General features: G+C 39.8%; 1 protein-coding gene across 1 annotated transcript; it reads left to right on the plus strand.

Annotated features, from left to right (window-relative positions):
* The first annotated feature begins 2,906 nt into the window (after positions 1-2,906).
* On the plus strand, positions 2,907-27,930 carry UBE2J1 (ubiquitin conjugating enzyme E2 J1). The gene is made up of 8 exons (XM_044245774.1): positions 2,907-3,097; positions 10,916-10,989; positions 11,916-12,047; positions 13,183-13,267; positions 13,545-13,650; positions 16,798-16,927; positions 18,178-18,297; positions 24,613-27,930. Exons 1-8 carry the CDS (start codon positions 3,067-3,069, stop codon positions 24,889-24,891), a joined length of 957 nt encoding a protein of 318 aa, XP_044101709.1. The 5' UTR covers positions 2,907-3,066; the 3' UTR covers positions 24,892-27,930.

Raw genomic sequence — 27,930 nt, forward strand, 5'->3', positions numbered from 1 at the left:
ATCCTAAGCTCACTCTGGGCTGAGTGCAGAGCTGGGCTCAATGTCATGACGCTCAGATCATGACCTGATCTGAGATCAGGAGTCAAGATTTTAACCAACTGAGCCACCAGGCAAACCGCCCCCACCAATAAATCTTAAAAAAAAAAGAAAAAAAAAAAGTAAATTGCTCATTTCTCTGAGACCTCAACTGTCCTCACTAGAAAGATGAATCTAAATAACCTGTGCTGTTGTCAGTATTATTGTGAAGAATAAATGAGTTGATGTATGTCAAGTGCCCAACACTGGGTCACCTACATAGCAGGCGCTCAAAAAGTATAGTCTTGGCCTTGCTCCCTGAATGCAAATGAAGATGGGTAGGGAAACTGCACTTCAAAGGGCCTCTGCTCTATCTAAGGAAAAGAGGAACTATATACGTCAATGATTATGGGTTTGTCTGTTTTTAAGTAGGCATGAAGGCCAACTGGGGCTTGAACTCACAACCTTAATTTGAGATCAAGAGTTAGATGCTTAACTAAGTCACCCAGTTACCCGATTGTGGTTCTAAATAAATTATCTTAACTATAAATGTCTCTGCTGAGAGAAATCTTTCAGTTGGCTTGCTAGAGGTCTTTGCTCTTGCAACAAGTTTAATAAACTTTAACATGAGCCCACTAACTAAATTGTCAGAATAAATTTTGTTTTTAACCAAGGAAGGAGAGATTATAATTACTCTGGAGCCCATCTTGTGGGGAAAAGAGCCCTCCCTTTTGAGGAGCAAGAATTCTTTGTTCCTTTTCCAGGAGCAAGAACTGTCCCCTTCAGGGTCCTTCTGGCTAGACTAAGAATCAAATTGACATGAGATAGATAAATAGGATAAATTTAATAGTGTAGGTACAGGGAATCCATACAGACATGGAAACTCCAAAGACAGGCAAAATGACATTTATACGTCATCCCAAACTAAGAAGGGGTTAGGGACCTGGAACTTCACTGGAAAGGAAAACACTTCATGGACAGGAGAACAGATGTTTGGTAATTAGATGTCTGCCCTGCAATACAGGTGGGTCACTCAGATAAGATTTATCTCTGCTAATAATCCTTTTTCTGGAAAGACTCTCAATTTAGATTCTTCCACGTGATGGAAGAAGGGACAAAAGTTTCTTTTGCACTCTCAGGATCTCAAGTGCCTTCAGCTCAGAATAATCCATATGCCAAGTGGCACATTGGGCGTGGGGGTGGGGTGCTGTCCTGAAACCCTTCAATGCCAAGGAAAAGATGAGGTGGTGGTGTCTTCTAAAAAGAAAGAAAAGAAAAATGTCACAGTCTCCATGCAGAGGAAGAAAAGGAGAGGAGAGCCCCAGAGGACTATAGCGTCCAGTGTTTGACTGACTTGGAGGCTGAGTAAACAAGCGGTTCCTAGGCTTCCAGAACTGTTTCCTTAGCTCTCAGATGGGAACGATGGTACCTATTTCAGAAGCCTCTTTACTGTAAGGCCTCTTGCACCAGCCACAGGCTTTTGCAGAACTGTCAAGTGTTAAACAATTTGAATATTTAACACAAAGAATGAATAAATGAATGAAGCAGCACATTGGCTTTGTTTGCGTATCTCAGCCACTCGGATTATCCATTTGCTTCTCAAAAAACATCATGGAATGACGCCTGGGTGGCTCAGTTGGTTGGGCAGCTGCCTTCGGCTCGGGTCATGATCCCGGCGTCCTGGGATCGAGTCCCGCATCGGGCTCCTTGCTCGGCAGGGAGCCTGCTTCTCCCTCTGCCTCTGCCTGCCTCTCTGTCTGCCTGTGTTCGCTCTCTCCCCCACCCCTCTCTGATAAATAAATAAAATCTTTAAAAACAAAACAAAACAAAACAAAAAAACCATCATGGAATGGCTTGAAAGGTCCCATCCAATTTTATGTTAGATATCCTCCATTTCTTCCCTTCCATCTCAATTTCATTCTTTACAAAAAGCTTGCTGGTACAATTCTTTATGTTTTGAAATCTAACTGGCCCAACTAGATCAACCCTGCTTCACCTCACCAAGAGTTCCTTCCTTCCCTTTTCATCCTCCCCATCTCCCTCTTTTCCTCAGTTCTCACCCCTCTTAAGCCTTCAAGAACCCATAGGCTTCTTCCTCCGAATCCCATTTTTTCTATAACGAAGCATGTACTGCGTCCTTTAAGGTTGCATGCTTTCCCCCAAAATGTATTTCCCTCAGTTTTATTTGACTAGTTATAGTTCTTTTTTTCAACTCCCACAATGCTTAGAAGTGTCTTTCACCCAATCACATTACTGAAAAAGAAGTTAGAAAAATCCTACTCAATTTCCTGATCACTGGATTGCTCTTCTTTACCCCCATCAGCTCCTGGCTCCCAAACAAAGCGGCCCACGACCCCGCGGAGCAGCGCGCGAGCAGCCAGGCCCCGGGCCCCTCTGGACTCTCAGCCCCGAGGGTCCCGGAGCCCGCCGGCAGCGGGTAGGGCCGGGCCGCTTCCGGCCGCGCAGTTCCTCGCTTATACCCGCGAGCACCGGGGAACCCCGGAGGGGCCCGGCGAAGGGTCGGCCTCCGCGGGCCCAAGCCGAGAGGAAGACGGGGACGCCGCCCGCTTTTGCAGACCCCGGAGCGACCTTAGCGGGCCTAGCGGCGATCGCGCAGTGGCCGGCGCCGGGGCTGACCGACTGCCACGAAGCCACCGCCACGTCAGGGCAACTTCACAAAACCCGGGCGAGGGCGGGTGACGCACACCCGGCGACCGCGGCGGGGTTGGGCCGTGACCAGACGAGGAGGCTGACCTCCAGCCCCGGCGCCCGGTTCAGCGACGCCCCCGCCGGCGCCGGCGCCTGCCGGGCCCTCAGGGAGGCGGGGGGAGCCGCGGAGGAGGCGGTGCCATCGCGAAGCCCGCGCCCCGCCCGCACGCTCACACCCCCACACACCTCCCGCCCGCAGTCGGGGCCGGGGCTGGGCGGTGTCTGCGGAGGCTCCGTCGGCCTGGCCCAATCGGCCCGAGCCGCGCTGACACCCGGGCAAGCAGCGGCGCGGAAAGGTGGAGGCGCCGGGCCGGGAAGCCGTAGCCGGGACAGCGAACCGCCATGGAGACCCGCTACAACCTCAAGAGTCCGGGTGAGCGGGGCCGGAGGCGGCGGGCGGCGGCGCCGGGTGGGCCGGGGAGGGCGGACTGACCCTGGGCTCCCGGGCCCGGCGCTGCGGTTCCCTCGCGTCGCCGCCACTCGCGGCTCCGCTTCGGGGTTTCGCGTTCTACGCGAGACCGCCGCCTGCCGGGATGGTGCAGGCCGCAGGACGGCCGGGCGGGCACCCGCCGCCAGTCGTGGGTACCCGCCAGTTCCTCGCAGCACCCGGACTTTCCCTTCTCCTCCTGTTGGGCGCGTAGTGCTGGGTCCTGAACTCATCCCTGGGAACAGGTGTAAAGGTGATGTCGGTGGGTAATAGTTAACCGTCCCTTGCGGTACCTAAGCCCAGACCGTCGTTATCCCTTCGTCGCTGCCGCGGGACTTTTATTAGCTGCTTGACTCACTTGCATGTGAGGATTTGGTTGTTTAAATATCCCATTTGCAACATTTGGGGCGAATGGAATTACAGACCTAGAGGAAAGATTCTGTACTAAACCAACTAACCTAGAACTAAGAAAACTAGTTAGAGGGGCCGTGCACTTTAGAGGAAACCATGATTTTTGCCGTGACGGCTGACATGATACATGTCTGTGTTCAGTCATAGAGAATTCCTGTATATCATGCCCCTGCTTCATTTACAGAATAGCCCGAACAGTCCTAGCTTCAAGTTCTTTTCCGGTGCCGTGTAAAGATGCAAGAAAAGTCAGCAGCTCTCTCATATTAAGGCAGGCTGGAAATGAATCACTAGGGTCTATAAGTGGTATTTATTCTATTCTGTCTGTACCTTGATAAATTTGTCAGGAGGGAGAAACTCCACAGTTCAGCTCTAAATGATAATCCTAGAATATTCATGATGGTTTGACCAAATATTGCTGCTGCTTATTTTTTCCTTCCAAGAAAGCATCCTTTCAGTAGGAATCAGCAAGATTAGCATCCTTATGAAAAGAGCTGACATTGTGAATTTTTTATTAAGAAAATACTTTATATGTAGAAACTCCAGAAAAGTCCGAGGGTATTGATTGAACAGAGCATTGTGAGCTTGAGTGCGGTCGGGCTGAGATGTGTTCTTAGGTGACCAAGTGTGTAGAATGGGTCATAACATTTGGGGGGGGGTCCATAGACTCCTTTAAAAAATCTGGTGAAGGCTGTGGGCTTTCCAAGAAATGCATTTATACAATTCAATTTAAGTGGGTTAAGGACCCCCCTCCAACCCACACCCCTCCCATCTCTTCTGAACACCTGGGGAAGAAAGGAATTTAAAAGAGAAAGGGAAAAAAACCCTTAGTTTTAAGGTTAGATGGTAGAATGCTTAAACTGTTTAGATTGTCATAGATTTAAATAAAACTACGTGGCTAAAAATGTATGGTAACTCCTTGGTCACATGGTACCAAGTTCCCTAGGACAGCTGAGGACCTTAGTGGAATGTCCAGAGAATAATGGAAATATAAGTAATAGTGCAGTTTAGAATGGCCAACTGGTGGGTCCCAAGACATTGTTGTTAGAGCACATTGCTCAGGTTTGATAGGTTCTCATACCTACAGTTATGAAAAGCTTTCAAAATTCTCCAGAATTTTGTACACTTCCAAAGTATATGATCTGTCATCTGGCTGAGCTTTGGTCGACATGCCTCTGTGTTATAAATTGCTTCCTGTTTTTGGTATCATTTCCTCAAAGGTGGTATTGCTGTTCTACACTAAATAATTTTTTAAGATCTTTTGTTGTTGTTACTGTGTGGATCATTTGGAGTTCATGGTGAAGTTGAGTTAGATGATATATGGCACTTACTAGAAATGCTAGGAGGCATGGTGAAGCTTCCTTCCTTTGTTTTATTCTCAGTCCTGTGATATTTTTAGAGTAATGCCTGTGTGAAAAAAAACTGTTTAAAAGCACTGCACAATGGAAGGTACAGAACCTTTTCTCTGTAATGTGCAGTTGTCTTAGAGGTATGGATCGTACAATTAAGAGAATACACATAACTGGTTCAGGGCCAGTGCTCTAGCATGTGGATAGTAATTTGTTCACTTTGTAACTAGGAAAACTTATTTCTTTGTGATTTTTCTGGAATAGACTTGTGGTTATGGGCAGATCTCTGTATGGAGCCACCTCCTAAGCCTCTGACTTAGCCTGTCAATAGTTGCTATGCATCAAGCTCCCCGATCCCTTTTTGAGTCTGCTCTGGCCAAGGTAGTCGGGTCTCTTAGTACAAAGTAGGAAGATCTAGGTATAAAGAACGTTCTGTGGGAGCTTTCTTCAGACAGGCCTGTGGTTGTGTTTAGCAGGTGATTGGTGCGTATGAGATTGGTGCAAAGGCATCCACTATCTCCACCAGAAACTTGGGCATGACCTGTCCATGCCCTTAATGTGAATTACTGGTGATTTAACATCTTCACCCAGATTTCGCACAGACTGAAAAAAACCTCTATGAGGTAATAAAAAACCCAAACTCATCAATTTACTCTCATACCCCAAACTTGCATCTCATCCCTTATTCCAGGGATTGACAGCAACTAGGCACTTGTGGGAACCATTTTTGCTCTCTTGGTCTGTGTCTTTATTCCACCCCCTAGCCTGGAACGAACACACACACACATACGTGCACACACATGCACACACACAGGCACCCGTCCACGCAGACAAGTATTTATTTATTCGGCCACTGTTGTCTCCAGATCCAGTAAAATAAAATAAAATAAAGCAAGACTGATTTGATCACTCCCCAAATTGAAAGATTTTCAGTAGCTTTCTAATAGCTGTAGGTAAAGTTCAGAGTAAAGTGTTTAGCTTGGCCTACAGGGCTGCTCATGATTGGATCTTTGTTTGCCTTTCTCACCAACCTAGTTTCCCACAACTGTGCTCCTTTGCTCCCCCCCCATCTCCTTTGTATTTTTGCCATGTATCCATCTTGCTGCAAGTGACTGTCCATATGGAGCCACTCTTCTCACCTGTATGCCTTGATTCCTGTTGGAACCTCTGCTTGCAAAGGCTTCCTTTTAATCCATTGGAAATTCCCATTCTTCATGTTTCTTTAAGGTTCGGCCTTGTTCAGCTACCCTGGGCAGACTATTAGGTAGACCCTGTATTTGTACACACTTAGTCAGTGTTTTTTTTTTTTTTTTTTTTTTAAATTTTAAAAGATTTTATTTATTTATTTGACAGACCGAGATCACAAGTAGGCAGAGAAGCAGGAAGAGAGAGAGGAGGAAGCTGGCTCCCTGCTGAGCAGAGAGCCTGATGTGGGGCTTGATCCCAGGACCCTGGGATCATGACCTGAGCCGAAGGCAGAGGCTTTAACCCACTAAGCCACCCAGGCGCCCCCTTAGTCAGTGTTTGTATTGTAATTGTTTTCATGTCTTTCTCACTATGAGTTTTTTGAAGGCAAGAAGCGGGTCTTGGTTATTCTTCTGTCTCCATCACTGAGACATTCTTTAGATGTTTGTTGAATGGGTACCTTTGTAGGGTCTTTCTGGGCAGAAACACTAGTCCTTAAACATTTACTTAAGTGCCTTCACTATGGGAGCAGGAAGAGGCACTTGGGGAGCAGACACTGCGTTTATATCCTCAGTATACCTGCCTCCTGCATTTTAGGTATGTTTTGGAGGTTGATTATATTAAGATACTTGTTTTCCAAGAGAAAGTAGACACATGAGAAACAGTGACCTGTAAAATATCTCTTTAGCTAGAGCTTTGTCTCCAAAGCCCAACGTAAGCCTAGTGAGGTAGAGCCTGCGCATGGGAAGATTGCTAATGTCTGGGCCCGTTGAAGCCTAGAGCCTGGATCTAGAGAGATCATAGGGCCTCCATAAGAAAGAACAAGAGCAGGCATGCAGGTGCTCCCCACCTCTTTCCCTGCCCTTGCACATCTTATCTCACCATGGTAGAAAAATTCCTTGAATAACCGAGCAAAGCGGTAAGAGAGGAGCTGATCAGAAAAAGCTTCCTGACATTGTGATATCTAGGGATGGGGAGTATCAGGAGTGACAGACTATGCACTAGCCCCAGTTGCCAGGCAGTATTTCGAAACTTGGCTATTCCATGGAAGTAATATTTTTGCTTGGGAACCAGAGAGCCATGCCATGAAGCCAACCACATATGTTTATGGCCTGGTTTTGAACCAAGGAAGAACCTTATATCCCAATCTATTTCTGACCTTAATAACTTGTGACGGGGGGAGGGAGGGGAGGAAGGAAAGGAGAATTATATGAAGAAATTGTTGACTCCCATTCGAAAGGTACAAACATTGAAGAAGAATAAAATTAAGTGATTTATTTTAAGGATTTAGAGCTTCAAAATGTCAGAGCCAGAAGTTTAATGCAGCCTAATTCAGAATCCATATTCTTTTGCACTAAAGCGTTTATAATATATGTAAGTTCAGGAAAAAAAAGATCATGAGAACACTAGACTAATATTACCTCTGTTTGGCTACATGGCTTTAGCTCTCACATGGTATGTTCCTTTAAATACATTCTTTTTTTCCCCCCCTTAAATACATTCTTAAATCAATTCTGACCCTTTCTTACATCTCTCGTAATATCTAGGTACTGTTGGGTGTTTATTTTCTTCTCTCCTATTGAATTGAGCTGAGTGGGAAAGAGGCAGAGAAAATGTGATAAGAGGATGGAATGACATAAAATCTGTTCTTCAGCTTAATCATTCAGCCAGCTGATGAGGAATGAAGGGAAAAAAAATCTCTATGGCATCTTTGATTGCTGACAGCAGCAAATTACCTTCATAACAGCTTCCATGATTTTATTTATATCTAATAATACTGATTTGAAAGAATGATATTTTTGTGTGGCTTTACATCGGGGGTTTTCCATCTTTGTTCTAAGGAAGCTGTTCTGGTTGAAGAAGCCAGCATGGAAGGGCCTTCAAGCTGTTTACTCCCTTCAGCCTAGTCTATCGAAGGGTCCCATGGAACATATAGAGGTTCTCATTAAACTTTTTTTCTAACGAAGGATTTTATCTTATTGTCAAATAAGATTGAAAACCATTGCCTTTAATCAGATGTTTGGAAAGAGATTTTTGGAGGGATAATAGGAAAATTCAGGTAAGCTAATATTTGAGTGCTTACTGTGTGCTAAGCCCCGAGGAGCCTGCAGTGAGTAAATTGTTTAGCAGGAAAGACTGGTGTTAAGTAATTACAAGTGAGAAGAACTTTAGGGGACTCAATCTGGTTTCTAGGGTAGTGGCTTCCAAACCTGACTGACCATTAGAATAACTTGGAGAGTATTTCTGGTCTCCACTCGCCTCCAGGATGCCTTAGAAATTTTTATCTGTCCAGGTGGGAATCTCTAGTCATTCCTCAGCATGCACAAGGGAAGGTGTCAGGGACACCTTCCTGAGGAAGTTCCTTAAAGCCCATCTAAGTGAGACAGGGAGTGGGACTGGGAACAGCATTGCAAGCTGAGGAGCATGACAATTGCTTGATAAGAAACATATAGGTAGGGGTGTCTGGGAGGCTCAGTTAGTTAAGTATCCGTCTTCGGCTCAGGTCATGATCCTGGGTTCCTGGGATTGAGCCCTGCGTTGGGCTCCCCGCTTGGTGCGAGTCTGCTTCTCCTCCTCCCTTGGGCCCTCCCCCCTGCTCATGTTCTTCTGCTCTCTCTCTCAAATGAATAAATAAATTAAAAAGAAACATACGGGTACATATTGAGACACACACACACACACACACCCCATCATGTTCTAGATACAAGGCTTTTGTTCATTTCTTTGGTTTCCCCCACCTGTCCCATGACTACAAGCTCCTTGGTAACCAAAACTCTATTTTATTTTGGTCGTAATGTAACATCTAGTATATACTCAATAAATATTTGATGTTCAAATACTTTAATCAAGAGAAAAAAGTCTGTGCTTATAGGGACCTAGTTCAGTGCAGGAGATGGAAAAGAATTAGTAATTATGGAATAGGATAGTGACTTAACTTTTACCCCCACTTAGGAACTCTTGATTATGAAATTTTGGGAGCGCCTGGGTGGTTCAGTTGGTTAAGCAACTGCCTTCAGCTAGGGTCATGATCCCGTGGTCCTGAGATCAAGTAGGGCTCTCCCTACTCTGTGGGGACCCTGCTTTTCCTTTGTCCTCTGCCTGCCACTCCCCCTGCTTGTGCTCTCTCTCTCTGTCAAAGAAATAAAATCTTTCAAAAAAAACTGAAATTTTATGCAGAAGTCCTGATACATACTGAACTGTTTGGTTGTATGTGTGTGGCAGGTGTTCTCAGTTAACCTCTTTCCCCATAACATTCCAGTGTGTACTTCCATGTATTTTACTTTTATTGTTTCCTCTGCCTTTTCATACCTATGCATAATTCCTACTGTTTTTCTTTCAGATCTGTACGTGACCCCTTTTCTCTTTTGTCTGCTCTCAGGTTACGTGCCTACCTGGTACATTCTTTTCTTAAAGCACATATTGAACTACATCAGTTGGTTTTCAAGCAGAGTTTTGGGGAGCTTGGGCTACCCAGTTTTCCCCGGGCTTTGCTCTCCTACACCAGTATCCTGACCTTTTTTTAGCACCTAAAACTTGGTGAGAGGGACTGGGATCAAAGGATTGACCTTTGATAGCCAGGAAGGAAAGAGGGCACAGATACAGATGGGATTATAGGTTGTGATAGGCTGTCAACAGTCATTTATTGTGGAAGTAGAAGGCTGCTGTGCCATTAACTCCAAGAGGTAGAAGAGGAATAAGATAAGTAAACAGGTGTGAAATGGTCTTGGGGTGCTAGTTGGAGTGGGCTGGTGGGCTTACCAGAGAAATTCAAGACATTAGGTAGCATGTGTCCCACAGGAGGTTGTTGATAATAACTCTATAATGGCATCAATGTGCCTGCCTCTGTGACTTCTGCTCCCCACCTCTCCTTCAGTAATGCTCAGCTGTTGGGGTATAGATACCAAATAAGAACATCCTTGGGTTAGGTCAGCTAGAACTGCATTTTATTAGGGGATTATGAAAAAACTCCCAAGAGCCATATGTGTGGTTGAAGAGGGAAGTGAATATAGATGTAAGTGGACATAGAAAATTATGGGGTCTATGGATTGGCAGTTATAATTAAGCTGAACAGTCATTTCAGAAAGGAATTCAAGGGGCACCTGGTTGGGTCAGTCAGTAAAGCTTGAGACTCTTGATCTCAGGGTTGTGAGCTCAAGCCCCACACTGGGCATGGGACCTACCAAAAAAAAAAAAAATGAGTTAGAACTAGGGAGATTCAGTGACCCCTGGGGACACCCATTTATATTAATGCACGAAAGTGGGTGGAAATTCCCAAGATGTGGAGGATGTGGTGGTGGGGGCAGTGTCTGTTGTTCATGAGCATGAATTCCAGAAGGCACATTTTTGTTAATATAGGCATTTTAACAAGATAAGAGTTAGATTACCTGTGTTAGAATCCCAGCTGTCATTTAACTAGTTGTGTGACCTTGAACAAGTTATATAATCTCTCCATGTTTTCAGTTTCTTTGTCTGGAAGATGGGAATAAAAATGGTATCTATCTCATAGCATTGTTTTGAGGATTATATGAGTTAATGTTTGAGTGCTAGCACATATGAAGCATATGTAAGTATTTATTAAATAAAAATAATACTGCCCTAAATATTTAACTTAACATATAATTCTTCTAATGCCTAGCTACCATGTCCTTCCCTTTTCTGGGAATACTGTTACCTCATAATTAAACTTGAACCATACTCAATTGAGCTAGTCCTCTACACATTTTTTTACTGAAATAGGAACTTTTTCATTAGGTTTGTTAATCTGTGCTAATCTCTTAGAAAAGTATATTTTAAATGTCTCTATCTTGTGAATTTATTTTAGCTGTTAAGCGTTTAATGAAAGAAGCGGCAGAATTGAAAGATCCAACAGATCATTACCATGCACAGCCATTAGAGGTTAGTTTCCATCTTTTACATATGGATTTTAATACTTTAATATTTTAAATGAATTCCTTAAGATTTTTTTTCATTGCTTTGAATCATTACAGATGTGTTTGGTGTGGTTTACTGGTATGTTTTACTCCCTGCATTTTCTTAGTATTTATTTCATTAGCCATTCAGAATCCGACATGGTAGGAGCAAACTTCCAGTCTCTATAAAATGATCTCAGATGCTAAATTGGTTTTAGGTTTTGAGTATGGGGGAGGGAGAGGGTAATGAAAAGAAACCCAAACTCTTTATGGTTTGGAAGACCCCTTTATGGTTTGAAGGGATCCCTGCAGCTCGTCTGGGCTTCTTGCACAAACAGCTCTATCTCCTTTCAGTCTTCTCATTTGTAGAAGGAGGGTATTTAAATGTGCTCAGTCTGGCTTCCATGATAATAGTGAAAATAAAATATAATAAAGTATGTGCAAATATTTTGCACACTGTAAACTATAAAGTACTCAGGGACCCTAAGATGATGATAGCATATTTATTAACATTACTGACTATTTATAAATAAATATGCTCTTAAGCATCTATGAGGGATAATTTTTTAAAGTTTGTTAAAATAATCACATTTATAGCAATTATTTGATTATTAAAGGATTCATTTAGTTTAATTAAATCTGTAATCTAATTTATGAATATATAACATTGCTCAGCTGTTTTTAAATGCATTGGTTAAAAAAAGGTTTAGCTCTCGTGGGACATGAATGCTGGATTAAATAGCTTTTATTTATAACTTTTATACTTGAGATATTTTGTGCATTAGAAACTATTCTAATAATAATGTGAAACATTTAATTTTTCTCACCCAGGAATATTTCCGGTACTCATTAATAAAGATGATCAAATGTTTTAATGTTAATGATTCCATGCTGGTTATTGTTTTTATTCAGGATAACCTTTTTGAATGGCACTTCACAGTTAGAGGACCCCCAGATTCTGATTTTGATGGAGGAGTTTATCATGGACGAATAGTACTTCCCCCAGAATATCCCATGAAACCACCAAGCATTATTCTTTTAACGGTAAGAATTCTTGGCTTTTTGGAATGCTTGTGATTTACTTCTTCATGGTGACTGCAAAGCATGGTTAGCAGACTCATTTTCATTAAGAAGTAAAGCAGAACATTGTTATAATTTTGTCTTTGGGGACCAGAACTTGATAGTACAGTTCTTTTCCCCCAAAAAATAATTCTGAGGAATTATTGATGCTAATGAATGTACAGTTATCATAGTGTGGTTGATAGGATTCAATGAATTAGGGGATAGAAAGTGCTAGGCAGTGTCTGGCACTTGGTAAGTACTCAGGAAAGGGTAGTTAATGTTATTATATCTCTTAATCATAGTTAATATTATTATATCTCTTAATCACATCATCACCTTCAACTTCTCATCTTTCTTATACTCTTTTCTTCAGTTTTCTCATTTTTACGTACAGCTTTGAAAATAAGAACTGTCACAAGGTCCTCAATAAATGTTAGTTTATTACCATTTATATCTTGGACTTTCTGTCTCCACATATTTCAGCTCCTTGGGAAGGAAAACTGTTGGTCCAATTTTCTCTAATTTTTCCTGGAGTGTTGTTCGTTCGGAGTAAATTCCTCTTTTATTAAGCTCTCCTTCCCTCCTTTCCTTTAATTTGCAGGTCGGTCTAATTATCCTCTAACCATGAAAAAAGCAAAGCAAACAAAACGCAAAAGTCTTTCTGTATCTCTCCTACCTCTTTAAGCTGTTTTGTATTCCTGTCTTATGAAATTGCATCATCCTTATGAAAATCACTGCTGTCTCAGAGCCGCCTGCACCACTGCCTAGTTAGGTGACACCAGGTCCTTAGGTTTTCTTAGCCTCTGCCTGTCTTCTCTTTTAGACCCCTCACAGAGCCCAACGCAGTACTATACTCAGAGGAGGACATTAGGACATCATGATACATCAATTACTTAGATTTCAGAAAGGTGCTACAACTTCTAAAAACAGCTTTTATTGTTTTACAGGTATTTGTAGAGTGTCTATAAAAGGACAAAAATCTGTATCCCATTGAAGATTATATTCTTTTCAAGTTTTTAAAAAAATTATTTATTTATAATATAAATATATTTATGCTTACAAAGTATAAAACATTAAATACATACATAGTTTTTAAAATGTCTTGTTTATTCCTAAGGCTAATGGACGATTTGAAGTAGGCAAGAAAATCTGTTTGAGCATCTCAGGACATCATCCTGAAACTTGGCAGCCTTCATGGAGTAGTAAGTATTAATTTAAAGTGAATATAAATCTTCTACAACTCTAATCAATTCATAAGTATAAAGTATAACACCCTCTTGAGACTAAAAGCTGTTTTGGATAATTTGCTGTTACTGAATAAAGAATAAAAATTCTTTTGTCTTATTTTTGCCATCATTTTAGTACAACCACCCTACCTGTACCTCTTCAGTGAAAGCCTGTGTGTCTTTTTTCTCTTTCCAGAGTAAGCCCAGTTCCTTTCACAAAACAACTTAGATTGATGTTTCCTTTTTATTCCAGTAAGAACAGCATTACTAGCCATCATTGGGTTTATGCCAACAAAAGGAGAGGGAGCCATAGGTTCTCTAGATTATACACCAGAGGAAAGAAGAGCACTTGCCAAAAAGTAAGTTTTGCATTTCATTCTTGGTTAAGACTTAAATATTATTCTGGGTAATGGCTGATAGGGGATAGGCTCAGTTTCTTACTTTGTGAGTTACCCTGGTTTCAGGGTTTCAGTTTTGCTGCTTTAGGATTTCATTTGTAGTAGTTTACTACGGAGAAATGAACCAGAGTCTAAAGAATTGATTTCATGCTGTCTAGTTTTAGAAAGTAGTTAGTAATATTAGCCTGTAGTGGGAGATATCTTTTCCTAGAAAACAGTTCTGATCATTTGTCTCTATGTGGGCAGAATTACAGATGGGAAAAAAAACCAAAAAACTCAACATAATTGTTTATGTGTAGCTTTCCGTAAGATTAAAAACTTCTTGAGGGTAGGGAGGGAGTCCACGTTTATCTTAGCATCTACAGTATTAGGCTCAAAGCAAATGCTCAATAAATAATCCTGAATAAAGTAAAGGAGATTTTCTTTATTAAATTATGGCTTCCTAGTGGTCTTTCCTTCTCATTTTTTTCAGATGCGTTCTATCCATATAACCCAGATTAGTCATCAGATTGAGTAGCCTCTCCTTTGAGTAGTGCAAAAACTAATTCATTCATTCATTCTTTCTTTCTTTCTTTATTTGACAGAGAGAGAGAGATCACAAGTAGGTAGAGAGGCAGGCAGAGAGAGAGAGGACGAAGCAGGATTCCCGCTGAGCAGAGAGCCCGATGTGGGGCTCGACCCTAGGACCCCGGGATCATGACCTGAGCGGAAGGCAGAGGCTTTAACCCACTGAGCCACCCAGGCGCCCCAAAACGAATTCTTTCTGTCTCTCTCTCTCTTTTTTTTAAATTTTTCTTTTTTTTAAGAACAACTTCTAACAGTTTATTTTTTAATCGGTGTGCATAGCGAAGAGACCTTATAAGAAATCCTATCAAGGTACTTTCCAATCCTAGAATACTAGACCCAACCCTCAACAAATGTTAAAGATTCCAAAATTGCAGTGAGGTGAGGAGGAAGAGTATTTAAAGTCACTTACTTCTGTAATTCTTGATCTTGATCATTTTCCTGCTTTGGACTCTGCTGCTGTCTACCACTTCTCAGATGTATTATGTTAATTAAATTATAGTATACCTTACCCTTCCACTGCCCAGAATATGTCCTATATAGATATTTGTTAAATCAACCAGATTTTAGTGTCTGAAAGATTTGATAGACTCTTGGATTTCATCAACAGCTTTTCTTTTTAAACCTTATTTCCAGGTTCTGGGGATATACCTTACAGCAGCTGTTATTCACAAATTATATGTACTTGAATATATAGCATTTGTTTCTATTTGATTTTCTGGGTTGGCTTTCTGTCTTGATACTTTTATCCAGTTCATTTCATGCATAAGGAAAAAAAGAACTTTTGTTTTTTTGTTCTAGACTTCCCAGTGTATATATTCTAGGTTCTCAGTCTATGGTAGAGGCTTTTTAAAAAACATGGTTTTGCATTAGTCCATGGTAGCATATTGTCCTTGTGGATAAACTAATATATTAAAAATTAACCTTCCCCTTTAAGTTTCATCTGGCTTCTCAGCTAAGAGTGGACACACTTTAATGCAAATAATTTGGATACAGCTGACTCTTAAAAGCATATGGACAGCTGTGCTGCTTCTGGTGAAACACAGATATTCAGCAACAAGTACTAAGTTAACAATACTTTTACATATATTTTGTTCACATGAAGTTGTGAAGTTGTTTAATAAATTTAAACAGCATGTTCCTAAAGACCAAACACTTCTATTATGTTGAAATGGGAATCCAATTAAACAGTTTTATAAAAAGTTCAGCAATGTAACCATATATACTTCTGTATATTATACATACTTACTTCCAGTCATATAAATCCTTAGCACTCTTGTGGACTTTAGGGCACTTTTGGCTATCTCTGGAATACAAAGGGGAAAATGACAACATAGAAAAACAAATTAATCTTGGGAAGTAGTCTAATTAGCAGATTTATCTCGAGTCTACTTAATATCATGAGTGATACATTTCAGAGTCTTTGGATTTTATATGAGTTGTCTGTCTTTCAAGTTATACTGTTATTTATTTTTTTATTTTTGTGTTTTTCCAAGTTTTTATTTAAATTCCAGCTACTTAACATACAGTGCAATATTAGTTTCAGGTGTAGAATTTAGTGATTTATCACTTGTGTCCAACACCCAGGGCTCATCGCAAGTGCCCTCCTTGATCCCCATCACCTGTTTAACTGTACTCCCTGCCCCTCCACCGGCTCTCCCTCCACCACACACACCTTGCCTCCCCTCTGGTAACCCTCAGTTTGTTCTCTATAGTTAAGAGTGTGTTTTGTGGTTTGCTTCTCTCTCTTCCCCGCCCTTCACTTGTTTGTTTTGTTTCTTACATTCTACATATGGGTAGAATCATATGGTATTTGTCTTTCTCTGACTGACCTATTTCTCTTAGCATAAGTTATACTGCTATTTAGTTGAATAGGGTTTATGAATTTTTTCCCTAGAAATATCTGTAAATTCTATTTTTGGTGGCTTCTTTACTGTTTTATGTATGTTTCAGCTAAAATATAATTCAGATTTTATAATGGACTTTTTTCCACAGGCTTAACATTAGTTTTGTTATGTGTGATCGTGAGGACAGTGTAGTTAGACATCGTATATATTTTGTTGTATAGCTCTAAAGCTTAGTTTTCTTTAGATAGTATGTTGGAAACAAAGTGGAAGCTAAGCCTTGGATTTTATTTTTTTAACTTTAGGTTTTTAAAAGTTGAGATATAACTGACATGAGTTTTTGTTGTTTGATTTTGTTTTTTTGAAAGTTTTATTTATTTAAGTAATCTCCACACCCACCATGAGGCTTGAACTCATGACCCTGAAATCAAGAGTTGCATGCTTTTCTGACGGAGCCAGCCAGGCGCCCCAACATGAGTTTTTTTTTGTTTTTGTTTTTTTTTAAAAACACCAACCTAACTTGTGTATTTGTCTCAGAACTGTAATAGTGCCATAACTATAGCTGTATGTATGTAGATGAATATGATACGGAATTATTCAGGGTTCTTTTACTTTAAATTGAATCATTCAGTATTTGAGTATCTTGAATTGACATTCAGGTATTTGATTTATACCCATCAAAAAAATTATTTCCTACCAGATCACAAGATTTCTGTTGTGAGGGATGTGGCTGTGCCATGAAGGATGTCCTGTTGCCTTTAAAATCTGGAAGTGATTCAAGCCAAGCTGACCAAGAAGCCAAGGAACTAGCTAGACAAATCAGTTTTAAGGTACTCTAAATTCGTGAATAAATTCTAACTATGTGACCCTTTTGTTTACTGCCAAATTCTGGATAGAAATTAAAGCAATATAGTTCTGTTGCAATAATGTTTTACAAATAAGTTTTTCTTATTCCAAAACTAATAATGTAGATTCACAAAGGGGTCCAGCACAGTGGTTAAGGGCTTGGACTCTGGTCCACAGTGCTGGGGTTCGGATCCTAGCTTTGCTCTTTATTGGTAGTAGGACATCAGACATGTTACTTGGCCACTCTGTCTGTGCCTTTTTCTTATCTGTAAATAATGATGTTACTTATCTTGTAGGATTTTTATAAGGATTAAGGGATATAATACTCACTTAATGTAATACTCACATAAGTGTATTGTATTTAGAACTGGTCCTGATACTTAATAAATTTTAACTATTATTTAGAAGATAGAGTAATTTAGAAGAAAATAACAGTCATACATAATCCCACCCCCAAGAAATAACTGCTGTGAATATTTTGGTGTATCTCCCTTATGTCCTTTTTTTCTACATATGTTTTACTCAAACATAGAATTGCTTCTGGGTTTTAATTAGCCCTATTAAAAAATGTCAACCCGCATCAGGTAGCATGCTGCTTCCTCCCTCTTCACCTCTCTTACATCCCATCTGTCCTTTCATATCCAGTTCTTGAAAGAAATTTTTTCTTCTGTTCATTGTGTTGCTAAAAGAGGAGGTGCTTAATAAGTGTTGGTTATTTTCTTCCTTCTGAGGATTCCTTCTGTACTTAAATTGCTTTTCTGAAAATCGTAGAGCCAGAGGTATTTTGTACATCAGAATTTCGGATTTTAGAAAATACCAAACATACATCATATTTTAGTACCTGCAGTGGGATCTGGGGCAGTATCTCATAGTCAAATCTATTAACATTCCCTCAGCAAACCTGGGAATGTCTACAGTAATGTGGGATAAAAATAACCTCACATGTCACACTTCACCTGGAAGTTACAAACAACTTAATTTGGAATTGTGGATTATGAACCATGGGTGTTAGTTTTGTCTTTCACCAAGTAACAGCTCCTTGAGAACAGGTTTTGTCTGTGCTTCTTCCTGAAATACCTAGCACTGTCTCAGACACAGGAGTGCTTAAGGTTTAACTGATTGATAGTTGATATTAAATTAGCAATTAAAATAAGTCCAACAGAGGATTAGTACGTGTGGCTTATTCAGTATGTTTCCTGTTCTAACATTGCTCTTGGGTGTACCTTTTTTATAGGCAGAAGTCAATTCATCTGGAAAGACTATTGCTGACCCGGACTTAAACCACTCTTTTTCCCTAAATGATTTACAGGATGATATACCTACAACATTCCAGGGTGCTACGGCCAGTACCTCGGTATGGCTCTTCTCTTTTACATATATGTATGTCTGTATCATTACCATTATTTGCAATAGGAGGAGACCTCTAGATGAAATACCTGAATATTTTGGTTCTCCTGACCACCTCTCCCTCTAATGAGTCAGATTATCTTAAGCAAATTATTCATACTTTTGGGGTCTTTTTTCTTATTAAATGAGGTTGGGCTAAATAATTTTTAGGTCCTGTCATCTCTCTGGAATTCTGTGATTTCTCTGAAAAGTTAGTTACAATATAGCACTACACTTTGAATAAAACAAAATATACATACATTAGCCACTTTTTTTTTTTAAGATTTTATTTATTCATTTGACAGACAGAGATCACAAGTAGGCAAGAAGCAGGAGGAGAGAGGAGGAAGCAGGCTCCCTGCTGAGCAGAGAGCCGGCTATGAGGCTCAATCCCAGGACCCTGGGATCAGGACCTGAGCCTAAGGCAGAGGCTTTAACCCACTGAAGGCAGAGGCTTTAACCCACTGAGCCACCCAGGCACCCCATTAGCCACTTTCTAAATAGGCACTGTTTCTTTAGCAGGTTTGTTAAGCTGCATTAACTCTCAGTTAATAAAGGACTAGAGCCAAAGATTTGCCTCAGACCTGCTCTGCCCAGTACTGTAGCCACTAGCCACTAGCCACATGTAGCTATCTAAATTTATATTTAAATTATTCAGAATTAAACTAAATTTAAAATTCAGTTCCTCAGTCACAGTGACACATTTCAAGTAATCAGTAGCCACCTGTGGCTGGTGGCTACCCTATTGGACAGCATAGGTATCAAACATTATCATCTCAGAAAGTTCTGTTGGACAGTGCTGCCTTGCACATAGTTAAGTGCCTGATAAATAATTGTTGAATGAAAGGTTAAATGAATACTATGTGTCTTGTTCTGCCCTGACCTATTATCCAGATATTGGTGGGTATAGGTCATCAGAGATTGATTAAGAAAATTTGACTGGATAATTGCTAAATAAGTAGGATTATGGGGGAAAAACATTGATTTTCTTTACATATATTAAAAGAAATATCTTTTTGGTAACATTGTTTGGTTGAGTAGCTACATCTTTTTTTCCCCTCTACAGTTTTAGAGAGTATTTTAAAGGGTCAGGAAAATTGAAATAGAAGCTGGCAAATACAGATTTGCCTTTTCCTCAGGAATAAGTTAGTATAATATGGGACTGAATGGTCCTGAGTGGTGGTTCTCTCCTTTTCAGAGAGTGAGATGGGCAGAGAGAAGTAGGTTGGAGAGAGAAGGGGAGAGGTGCACGGGAGGAAGTACTTGGAGGACTGGAGATGAGGGGGTATGAGGAAAAAGCGGATGCTGAGAGTTAAATCGTTTTTACATGATCCCCATGTAATTATGAATTGCAGAGGGATATTATAAATTAATTTTGAAGTATTAAAAATTGAGATTACTTTTAGTTGTTTTTTTTTTTAAAGATTGTTTTTATTTATTTGACAGAGAGAGAGATCACAAGTAGGCAAAGAGGCAGGCAGGGGGGCGGGGAAGCAGGCTCCCCGCTGAGCAGAGAGCCTGATCCTAGGACCCTGAGATCATGACCTGAGCCAAAGGCAGAGGCTTAACCCACTGAGCCCCCCAGGTGCTCCTACTTTTAGTTTTTAGTTAAAAATGGAACCATCTCATTTCACAGAGGGAAGGGTGGTTATCTTTTCTCGTCTAAAAGGACAGTCTCCTGATATTTATGGTGTGTTTAAATCTGTCTTCAGTCTCTTATATCTGTGTCAAGTTATATTGTATTTCGTATATTGCAGTTACACTTATTCTACTTGTAATTTATTTTATTATTAATTATTTATTGTCTGTCTTCCCAGAATGTTAGTTTCTTGAGGCTCAGAGCTCTTTTTACTGCACTGTATCCCAGTGCCTGGCCTTGTGCCTTGTATATAATTGGTGGGTCAATACGTATTTGTTGATTGAATAAATGAATCTTAGGATTGGCACTTTTAAAAAAATACTAGAAATACAGGTAAAGAAATTAAGAGGTTTAAGTAAATTACATTGCACAACCAATAATATTATTACAGTGATATTTTCCATTTTGATTTGGTTTGATTTGATTTTTGTTTTAGTGTTTATTATTGCAGTATAGTTGATGTACAATGTTACAGTAGTTTCAGGTGTGCATTTTGATATTAAAGTACATAAAACTTAGAATTCTTTTTCATAGATACAGGTCATTGATACCAATTCTGGTTAAAACACTGAGAAGTAATCAATTGCTATAGTTGCACGTTAAGCTTTTAGTTATATTTACATACAGATTATCTCAGAGTATAATTATATAATTTGATCACCATGGATGTAATTGAAACTTGGTTTTGGCTAGGGGTGGCTGCTTTACATGCAAGTGTAATATAAATTCACTAAAATGTTATACATCAAATCCCAGATAAGCTATGTTTTTTTAGCCTTGAGGGGGCGAGAGATTGCCCAAAGTCTAAATACGGCAGATAATATCAGGCCATCTGTTGCTTTTTGATGCAGATTTTTTTAGCTGTGTAGAAATGAGGAAATTACTGATGGTAGTTTTATGTTATTCCAGTCTGTCAGATTTTTTTCCCTCTTCCTAGGTATTGAAGTTCTGAATAAGCCATTCCATTTTGTATTAAAAAGCAAACACAAAACTCCTTCACAGATGCTTGTTATTCTAGATCATTATAGAAAAATTTATGTATTACAAGGGAATTATTTGTGATTGATGGTTTTTTAAATTAATTCAGTTAAGTACACATCATATACTTCTACCTTCCCCCAAATGGTCGCTTCATCTTAACTAAGGAAACAGAAACTGGTATGACTTACGTCTTCATTCAGTGATAGGTATATTTGGACAAGTTTAGGTCAACAGCAAAAATTTAGAAGTCCTACCACCAATTGTACACAGCATTTTGAAAATGCTAAAGCCAACTTCATGTGAACTGCCAAAATTTTGTCCAATTAGTCCTTAAACTCCAAGCAATCTAGGTTCCTCTGGGTTTGTAACCTTTGGGTGTTACCATTTTCCCTTGATGGGATTGGTTTTTTGGGGGGATTTGTTTTTAAAAGATTTTATTTATTTATTGGACAGACACAGAGAGTACAAATAGGCAGAGAGGAAGGCAGGGGTGCAGGGGGGAGAAGCAGGCTTCTGACTGAGCAGAGCGCGCGACGCGGGACTTGATCCCAGGACACTGGGACCATGACCTGAGCCGAAGGCAGCAGCTTAACTGACTGAGCCACCCAGGTGCTCCTGGGGGATTGTTTTAAATAGGAAAAATTTTAGAATTTTATGGTGTCTCAGCACTAGTCAGTAATAGTAATAGAGCCAGAAGGATCCTGAAATATGGGAATCTAATTAAAGCAGTATGTCTATAAAGTATTTCCATTAAGTGCATGTACTAAAATATCATCTAAAGTCAATGTTTTAATGGATTGTTCTAAATTTTTTTTTGAAAGTTTTTATTTTAGAGGGAGTGGGTCTGCATGAGGGGAGGGGTTGGGGAGGGATAGAGAGAGGGAAAGGCAAAGAATCTGAAGCAGACTCCTCCCCAAGGTCGGAGCCCCTTGGTTGACCCTAAGATTATGACCTAAACTGCAACCAAGAGTCAGCCCCTCAACCGCCTGAGCCACCCAGTGCCCCTAAAATGTATTAATCATACCAAAAGGGGTCTACAGAACTCTCTTAAGTAATGACTTTTTAAAAATCTTAATCTGTGGGGTGCCTGGGTGGCACAGTGGGTTAAGCGGTGGACTCTGGGTTTCTGCTCAGGTCCTGACCTCAGGGTTGTAAGAATGGGGCCCCAGCAGGGCTCAGAGCTCAGCCAGAATCTGCTTGAGATTCTCTCCCTCTGCCCCTCCACCCTGCATCTGCATGCACTCTCTCTCTGAAATAAATAAATCTTAAAAAAACAATAACAAAACCTAAATGTAGTGTCTCCAAAGGGGCATATTAACAGTAACAGTATTAATAATGACTAGCATTTAATCAACAGTTGCGTGCCCTAAGCTCCTTATATCATTACTCCTTTTAATCTTTACACTACAGAATTGGGTATATCCTTACCATACAGATGAAGGAGCTGAGTCTTAGGCTGAATAATTTGCTTAAGGTCCTGCATCTCCAAAGTGATAGAGCCAGCTGAATAATGCTAAGGCTCCCCATTTTAGTCAAGTATATGGGCATTGTATTCTCCCCTCAAACTAATGGAAAAAATAACACATATAAAATAAAATCTAAAATAGAATCAATCTCTTGTGCTGGTTTCTGGACTTATAGCACTTACATGTTTTCCTTAAGAGCCTTCCCTGTAAGCCTTTAGCACTTTTGCTGAATCAGACACTTCTGGCTTCTTGGCAAAGCAGTTAGAAGAATGGGAGATTTCAAATGGAATGTTGCTGTATCAGCTGCTATATAATTCGGCTCTTCCCAATGAGTGCTTATTAAGATCCCGTATAGGGGCGCCTGGGTGGCTCAGTGGGTTAAAACCTCTGCCTTCGGCTCAGGTCATGATCCCAGGGTCCTGGGATCAAGCCCCGCATCAGGCTCTCTGCTCAGCAGGGAGCCTGCCTCCCCCTCTCTTTCTGCCTGCCTCTCTGCCTACTTGTGATCTCTGTCTGTCAAATAAATAATAAATAAAATCTTAAAAAAAAAAAAAAAAAGATCCCGTATGATGTCTGTGACAGTGTGAGACCTCTTAAAATGCTGCTGCTTTGTGGATCTGCTCCCTTCAGAGCTCCTTGTTCCTGGGAGTCTTGGAGTTTGAAGTCCCAAGTTCACGCAGCTCTAATTCAGTATCGGCATTGACTTTTATTTAAAGTCAGTAGTTCCTTTTTTATCTCTATGTTATGGGTCACTACATTTGAGTACTTCCAAAGTACTCAGTTTTAAGAAACTCAGATTATTCACACCTTTTGATGTTGAAATGAATATCAGATTTAAAGTGTAATTTCTTCTGTAGGTAACTTAGATCAGCAGTTTCTTTCCCTAATGTTTATAGCTGTTGCCAGGACAAAGCCCATCCTCTTCCTTTTTTTAAATTTTGAGGGGCGCCTGGGTGGCTCAGTTGGTTAAGCTGCTATCTTCGACTCAGGTCAGATCTCAGGGTCCTGGGATTGAGGCCCTGTGTTAGGCTTCCAGTTCAGTGGAGAATCTGCTTCTCCTTCTCCCTCTCCCCACCTGCTTGTACTCTCTCTCAAATAAATAATAAAATCTTTTTAAAAAATTATTTGAATTACATTATTGATTTTTTCCCCTTCTAGATAGTGAAATTTTCTCTAATTGAAAATAGTTTAAATGTTTTATATTTAGTCACTTTTTAAAGTTATTCTGAAGAAAACTTGCATTCTTATTTTTTATTTGAAAGGGTATTGGTGCTAATACAACCAGCTCAAGGTGTTCTCAGTAAAAGAATTAAAGGCCATCCATCAGGTTATTAGAGGTAGAGTTAAGGGGGTCTATATAAATAAAATGGAATTCGTATTTTGGAGAGCTTTCTTATCTATAAACCGTATTTGAGATTTTGAATCACGTGGTACCACATTGTGGTTATCCTTGACCAAGCAGTCATTGTAAGAATAGAAAGCAGTTGGTATCTTGTGCTTTGTTGGGCCAACTAGTGTGCCAAAGTATGCTTTACATACATAAAGTAACACAATTCAAATAGACAGTAAAGGGTTCTTCTAGACTTGTGCTTAATTCATTTGACAGGAGTTAAAAGAAAAGATAATCGTGGCTTGGAAACCACATCTAATTTTTATAACTGTACTGCTGTGGAGAACGTATGGTTTGAAATTGTTCCCTATGCTGTATGATTGTGGGGGGCAGCATGTTGATGCAGTTAGATAATGTTGAAAGAGACCTGGTTCATCAGAGGTAACACTCACTGTTGAGAGTGAAACTCTGCCATTTAGTTTGGCAAACTTTCAAGCTGAAAAGAAATCAGATTCCTTCTTTCCTTGGCTCTCCTGCAAGAAGTGAGGTGCCCAGGTGTTTAACAGATATTGCTGGAGTTACACCTGAAGGGAGAGTAGAGAGCCATCTCTAGAGCAGATGGCTGAACTCTGTCCTCATCTTGTTTGTTCCTGATAAAGTCCTCCTCTGCCTGATGCGTTCTCAGAATAAGTTGTGTTGTTGGCTTATTTGGGAGAGTGAGTAGTTACAGCATACAGCTCATTCTGGGTAGTTTTGCCTTTAGTCATATTCTAGTGCTCTGAGATTCTTTGTACTCTTGAATAGATAACAGGTATATATACAAGTTTTCTTTGCCAGTTTTAAACAAAGTTTCCTAAAATTTCCTAGTATGGAGCCCAGAACCCCTCAGCAGCATCTCTTCAACAACCTGCTCAGCCTGTAGTTAAGAATACCTCCATGAGCCCTCGACAACGCCGAGCCCAGCAGCAGAGTCAAAGAAGGTCATCTACTTCCCCAGATGTGATCCAGGGCCAGCAGCCAAGAGACAACCACACTGATCATGGCGGATCCGCGGTTCTGATTGTCATCTTGACTTTGGCATTGGCAGCCCTTATATTCCGACGAATATATCTGGCCAATGAGTACATATTTGACTTTGAGTTATAATATTGTTTTGTGTCTTAAGAGCTGTGACTCAACTGCTTCATTAAACATTCTGCATTGGGTATAATCTAAGAATTGTTTACAAAAAGATTATTTTGTATTTACCCTTCATTCCTTTTTCGATCCTTATAAATTCAGTATAGATATAGCTAGACTTTCAGACTATGTCTGCTTAGTTTAAGGGACTGGAAGTCAAAGCCCCTTGTCTCACCATATGACCTGCTTTACAGAGAAATAACTTATTGTTGTTTCTCATGCCTCAGCTTCTTTTTATGTAAATTTGTGATACTTTTCTGTATGACTCTTTTTGAAATTTTTGGATTAAAGAAGGTGTTTTAAGTTTCAGTGAGTATTACTGGTTACTCAATACCATTTATTGAGTACTCTGTTTCTACTTATGTAGAATGATATAGGGATAAGAGTTGGAAAGGGAAAGTAGGACTCTTCAAATAGCTTGGTGAGAATGTCATTCATAGGAGATATACCGGGATGCCCATTCTGTTTTCTTTGTGTCCTAAATGTCATTCAGTGAAAGTAACTATTTCAGTCAAACATTTGTGAGGAAATGAGATCTTTGTTATTGGATGTTATTTGGAGGGAATAATGCTTTGTAACCACTTTGATATGCTGTTATCCCCTTCTCTCCCAAATGCACACAAGATTTACAAAGAAAGAAAGGAAACGGTCCTCCATAGATCTTTTTTTAAGGAAAGAAGGGTCCAAGCCAGGAAATCACTTGGTTTCCTTCCAGAAGTCAAATGGAAGGATCTTCAGATTTTAATGTTTGCTCTGCTTTGAACTGTATCTCTTTTGGAGGCATTATATGCCTAGCTTTGTAATCACTATAAACTTAATTATTCTAGGAATATGTATAATGTTGAAATATTTCATGTACCATTTTAATAGAAAAGCTCAGGGCCCAAGTAAAAGTGATAGAAATTAGAAAAACCTTTCCTTAGAATTGTCCACCTAATCAGAGCCCAAGAAATAATTTTCAGTGCAAAATCAGTATATAAGTTAGTGCAAGCTAGCTCCACGGATTCTGGCAGATAATTTTATCATCATAATGCCTGGTGAGAACATATAATCACAGAAAAACATTGCCTTCAGCACATTCAGTATAGCATTGAGGGCCCTCTTAAGAGTATTTGTTAATGAAGACTTAATTTTTAAATACAGGCAGTCCCCTGCTTTCAAATAGGTTATATTCTAAAAGTGCATTTGTGAGTTATTTATTTTGTTTTGTTTACAACTCAGTGTTGTAAATGGTGTTCAGGTTCTAGACAAGTCCAAAAAGTCCATAATGTATCTTGAATACTTTGGGGGATGGTGTTCATAAAGTCCTTAATGTAGTTTTAACTAACTGAAATTATAGACAAGATAGAAACAATTTGTAAAATGGTATTAAAGGCAAATTTAATTTTTACTGCTGCAATGGGCTTTTGTTCTGTTAATTATCAGACACAATTTCTATTTTCACCTTATAGCCATTTTTCCTTTATGTCCATATCTAAAGTGAGAACATACTGTATACTATTATATAATACAGAATTGTCTTAAACTTGAATAAATTAGCATTTTAAAAGTGTTTACAGATTGTTTCTGTTATATCTATAGCCAAAGTTGGTAAAGTCTTAAAAAGCTCAAGGACTTTATGAGGACCTCTTCTGTCAGGAAGATTATAGGTGACCATTTTATAACTTTATTGCCATGAGAAAGCACGTTCTGAAGTCTTTGTTTGGAACACAAAATATTACAGATACTGGTTCAGTGGTCTCCTAGCAAGAGGTCACTGACCCACCTGGGAAGACCAGATGATGTTACCACCAGAGAAGAAGCAAGTCTCCCTGCTCTCAGCCTATGCTGAGATTAATCGTGTGCTAGGAACAATCTTCCCTCCACTTCCTCCCAGTCAAACCTGAGCCGGCCTCTGGATCTGTGTGATCTTGTTACATGTTTCCATGGGGTGTACCAGTACTTTAAGATTGATTAAGCCAAGAAGATTTTGCACTGTGCAGGTCCTTCTCGATCTGATTTGCTTCTCTTCCCTACCTTGTCAGCTGACAGGCCACCTTCTTGTTTGTGTTGGCATTTTTTAAGCGCCTGATAGTACATCTCTGAAGGTGGCATATTCTTTGTTCTTTCCCTTTCGGCTCACAGATGCTACCTAAAAATCCTTAAGTTGTCAGTCGGATCCCCATCGTAGAGCCGATGAGCAAAGTCAATCTTTGGGGGTGTTCTTACTCGAATGCTACCTGACGAGACTTCAGAAAACTTATTTTTAAAGCCCCGGTTTATCCCTTTAATTAGAGTGTAAGGACAAAACCAGGTGTGTGATCTGGTTAGTAAAGGCTTAGGACTCCTTCCCCTAGTCCTCAGATTTAAGTTAATTCATGGCTTTTTCTTTGACCAACAAAACATATGAGTACATATCAAGGTAGTTAAAATAGCATGCTCGAAAAAAACATAATGTCTCTTTCACCTGTAACTGTTTTAGCCAATGAAAGCTTTCAAATTTTATGTATTGTGGGGCTTATATGTAGCACTTTACATTTTCATGCTGCTTAATTGTTTTATTCTACTGAAATAAATGAATTTCATCAAAATTCTCAATGAATTTTTTAAAAAGCCTTTAAAATTGTTTATCATTTTGACTATAGCAATATAATATTTCCTATTTCAGGAGAATAAGAAATCTTCTTGTTATTTTTGGCTATGAATAAACCTGGTATCTTGAGACCTCCCATTTTTATAGACCACAATCTGTAAACAGGCAAACCTCACACATTTGGACTTACTTGAGCAGAATTCTAAGCTGAAGTACTGAAAAGCCTGTACTGTTGCATTATTTGCAAGTAAGTATATGATAAGTGACTGCATTTAGTGAACCTGACTCTTGAAGACTAATGTGTGCATTAACATGGGTGCTGTTTAAGCCTTGTGGGAGGCTGTACATTGCTCAGAAGCTGTTTGGAACACCTCTTGAACAGTTGCCTTCAGATTAGTTTGAGCTGCTCAATAAAACCAGTGACTTTATTCATA

The sequence above is a fragment of the Neovison vison genome, chromosome 1 (assembly GCF_020171115.1).
Source record: "Neovison vison isolate M4711 chromosome 1, ASM_NN_V1, whole genome shotgun sequence".
Taxonomy (NCBI): Eukaryota; Metazoa; Chordata; class Mammalia; order Carnivora; family Mustelidae; genus Neogale; species Neogale vison.

Bases quoted from the DNA above. Each gene is read 5' to 3' on its own strand.
- UBE2J1 (XM_044245774.1), top strand. From the start codon at position 3,067: ATGGAGACCCGCTACAACCTCAAGAGTCCGG. The intron at 3,098-10,915 runs GTGAGCGGGGCC...AATTTATTTTAG, and splicing joins CTACAACCTCAAGAGTCCGG to CTGTTAAGCGTTTAATGAAA. The intron at 16,928-18,177 runs GTACTCTAAATT...CCTTTTTTATAG, and splicing joins CTAGACAAATCAGTTTTAAG to GCAGAAGTCAATTCATCTGG.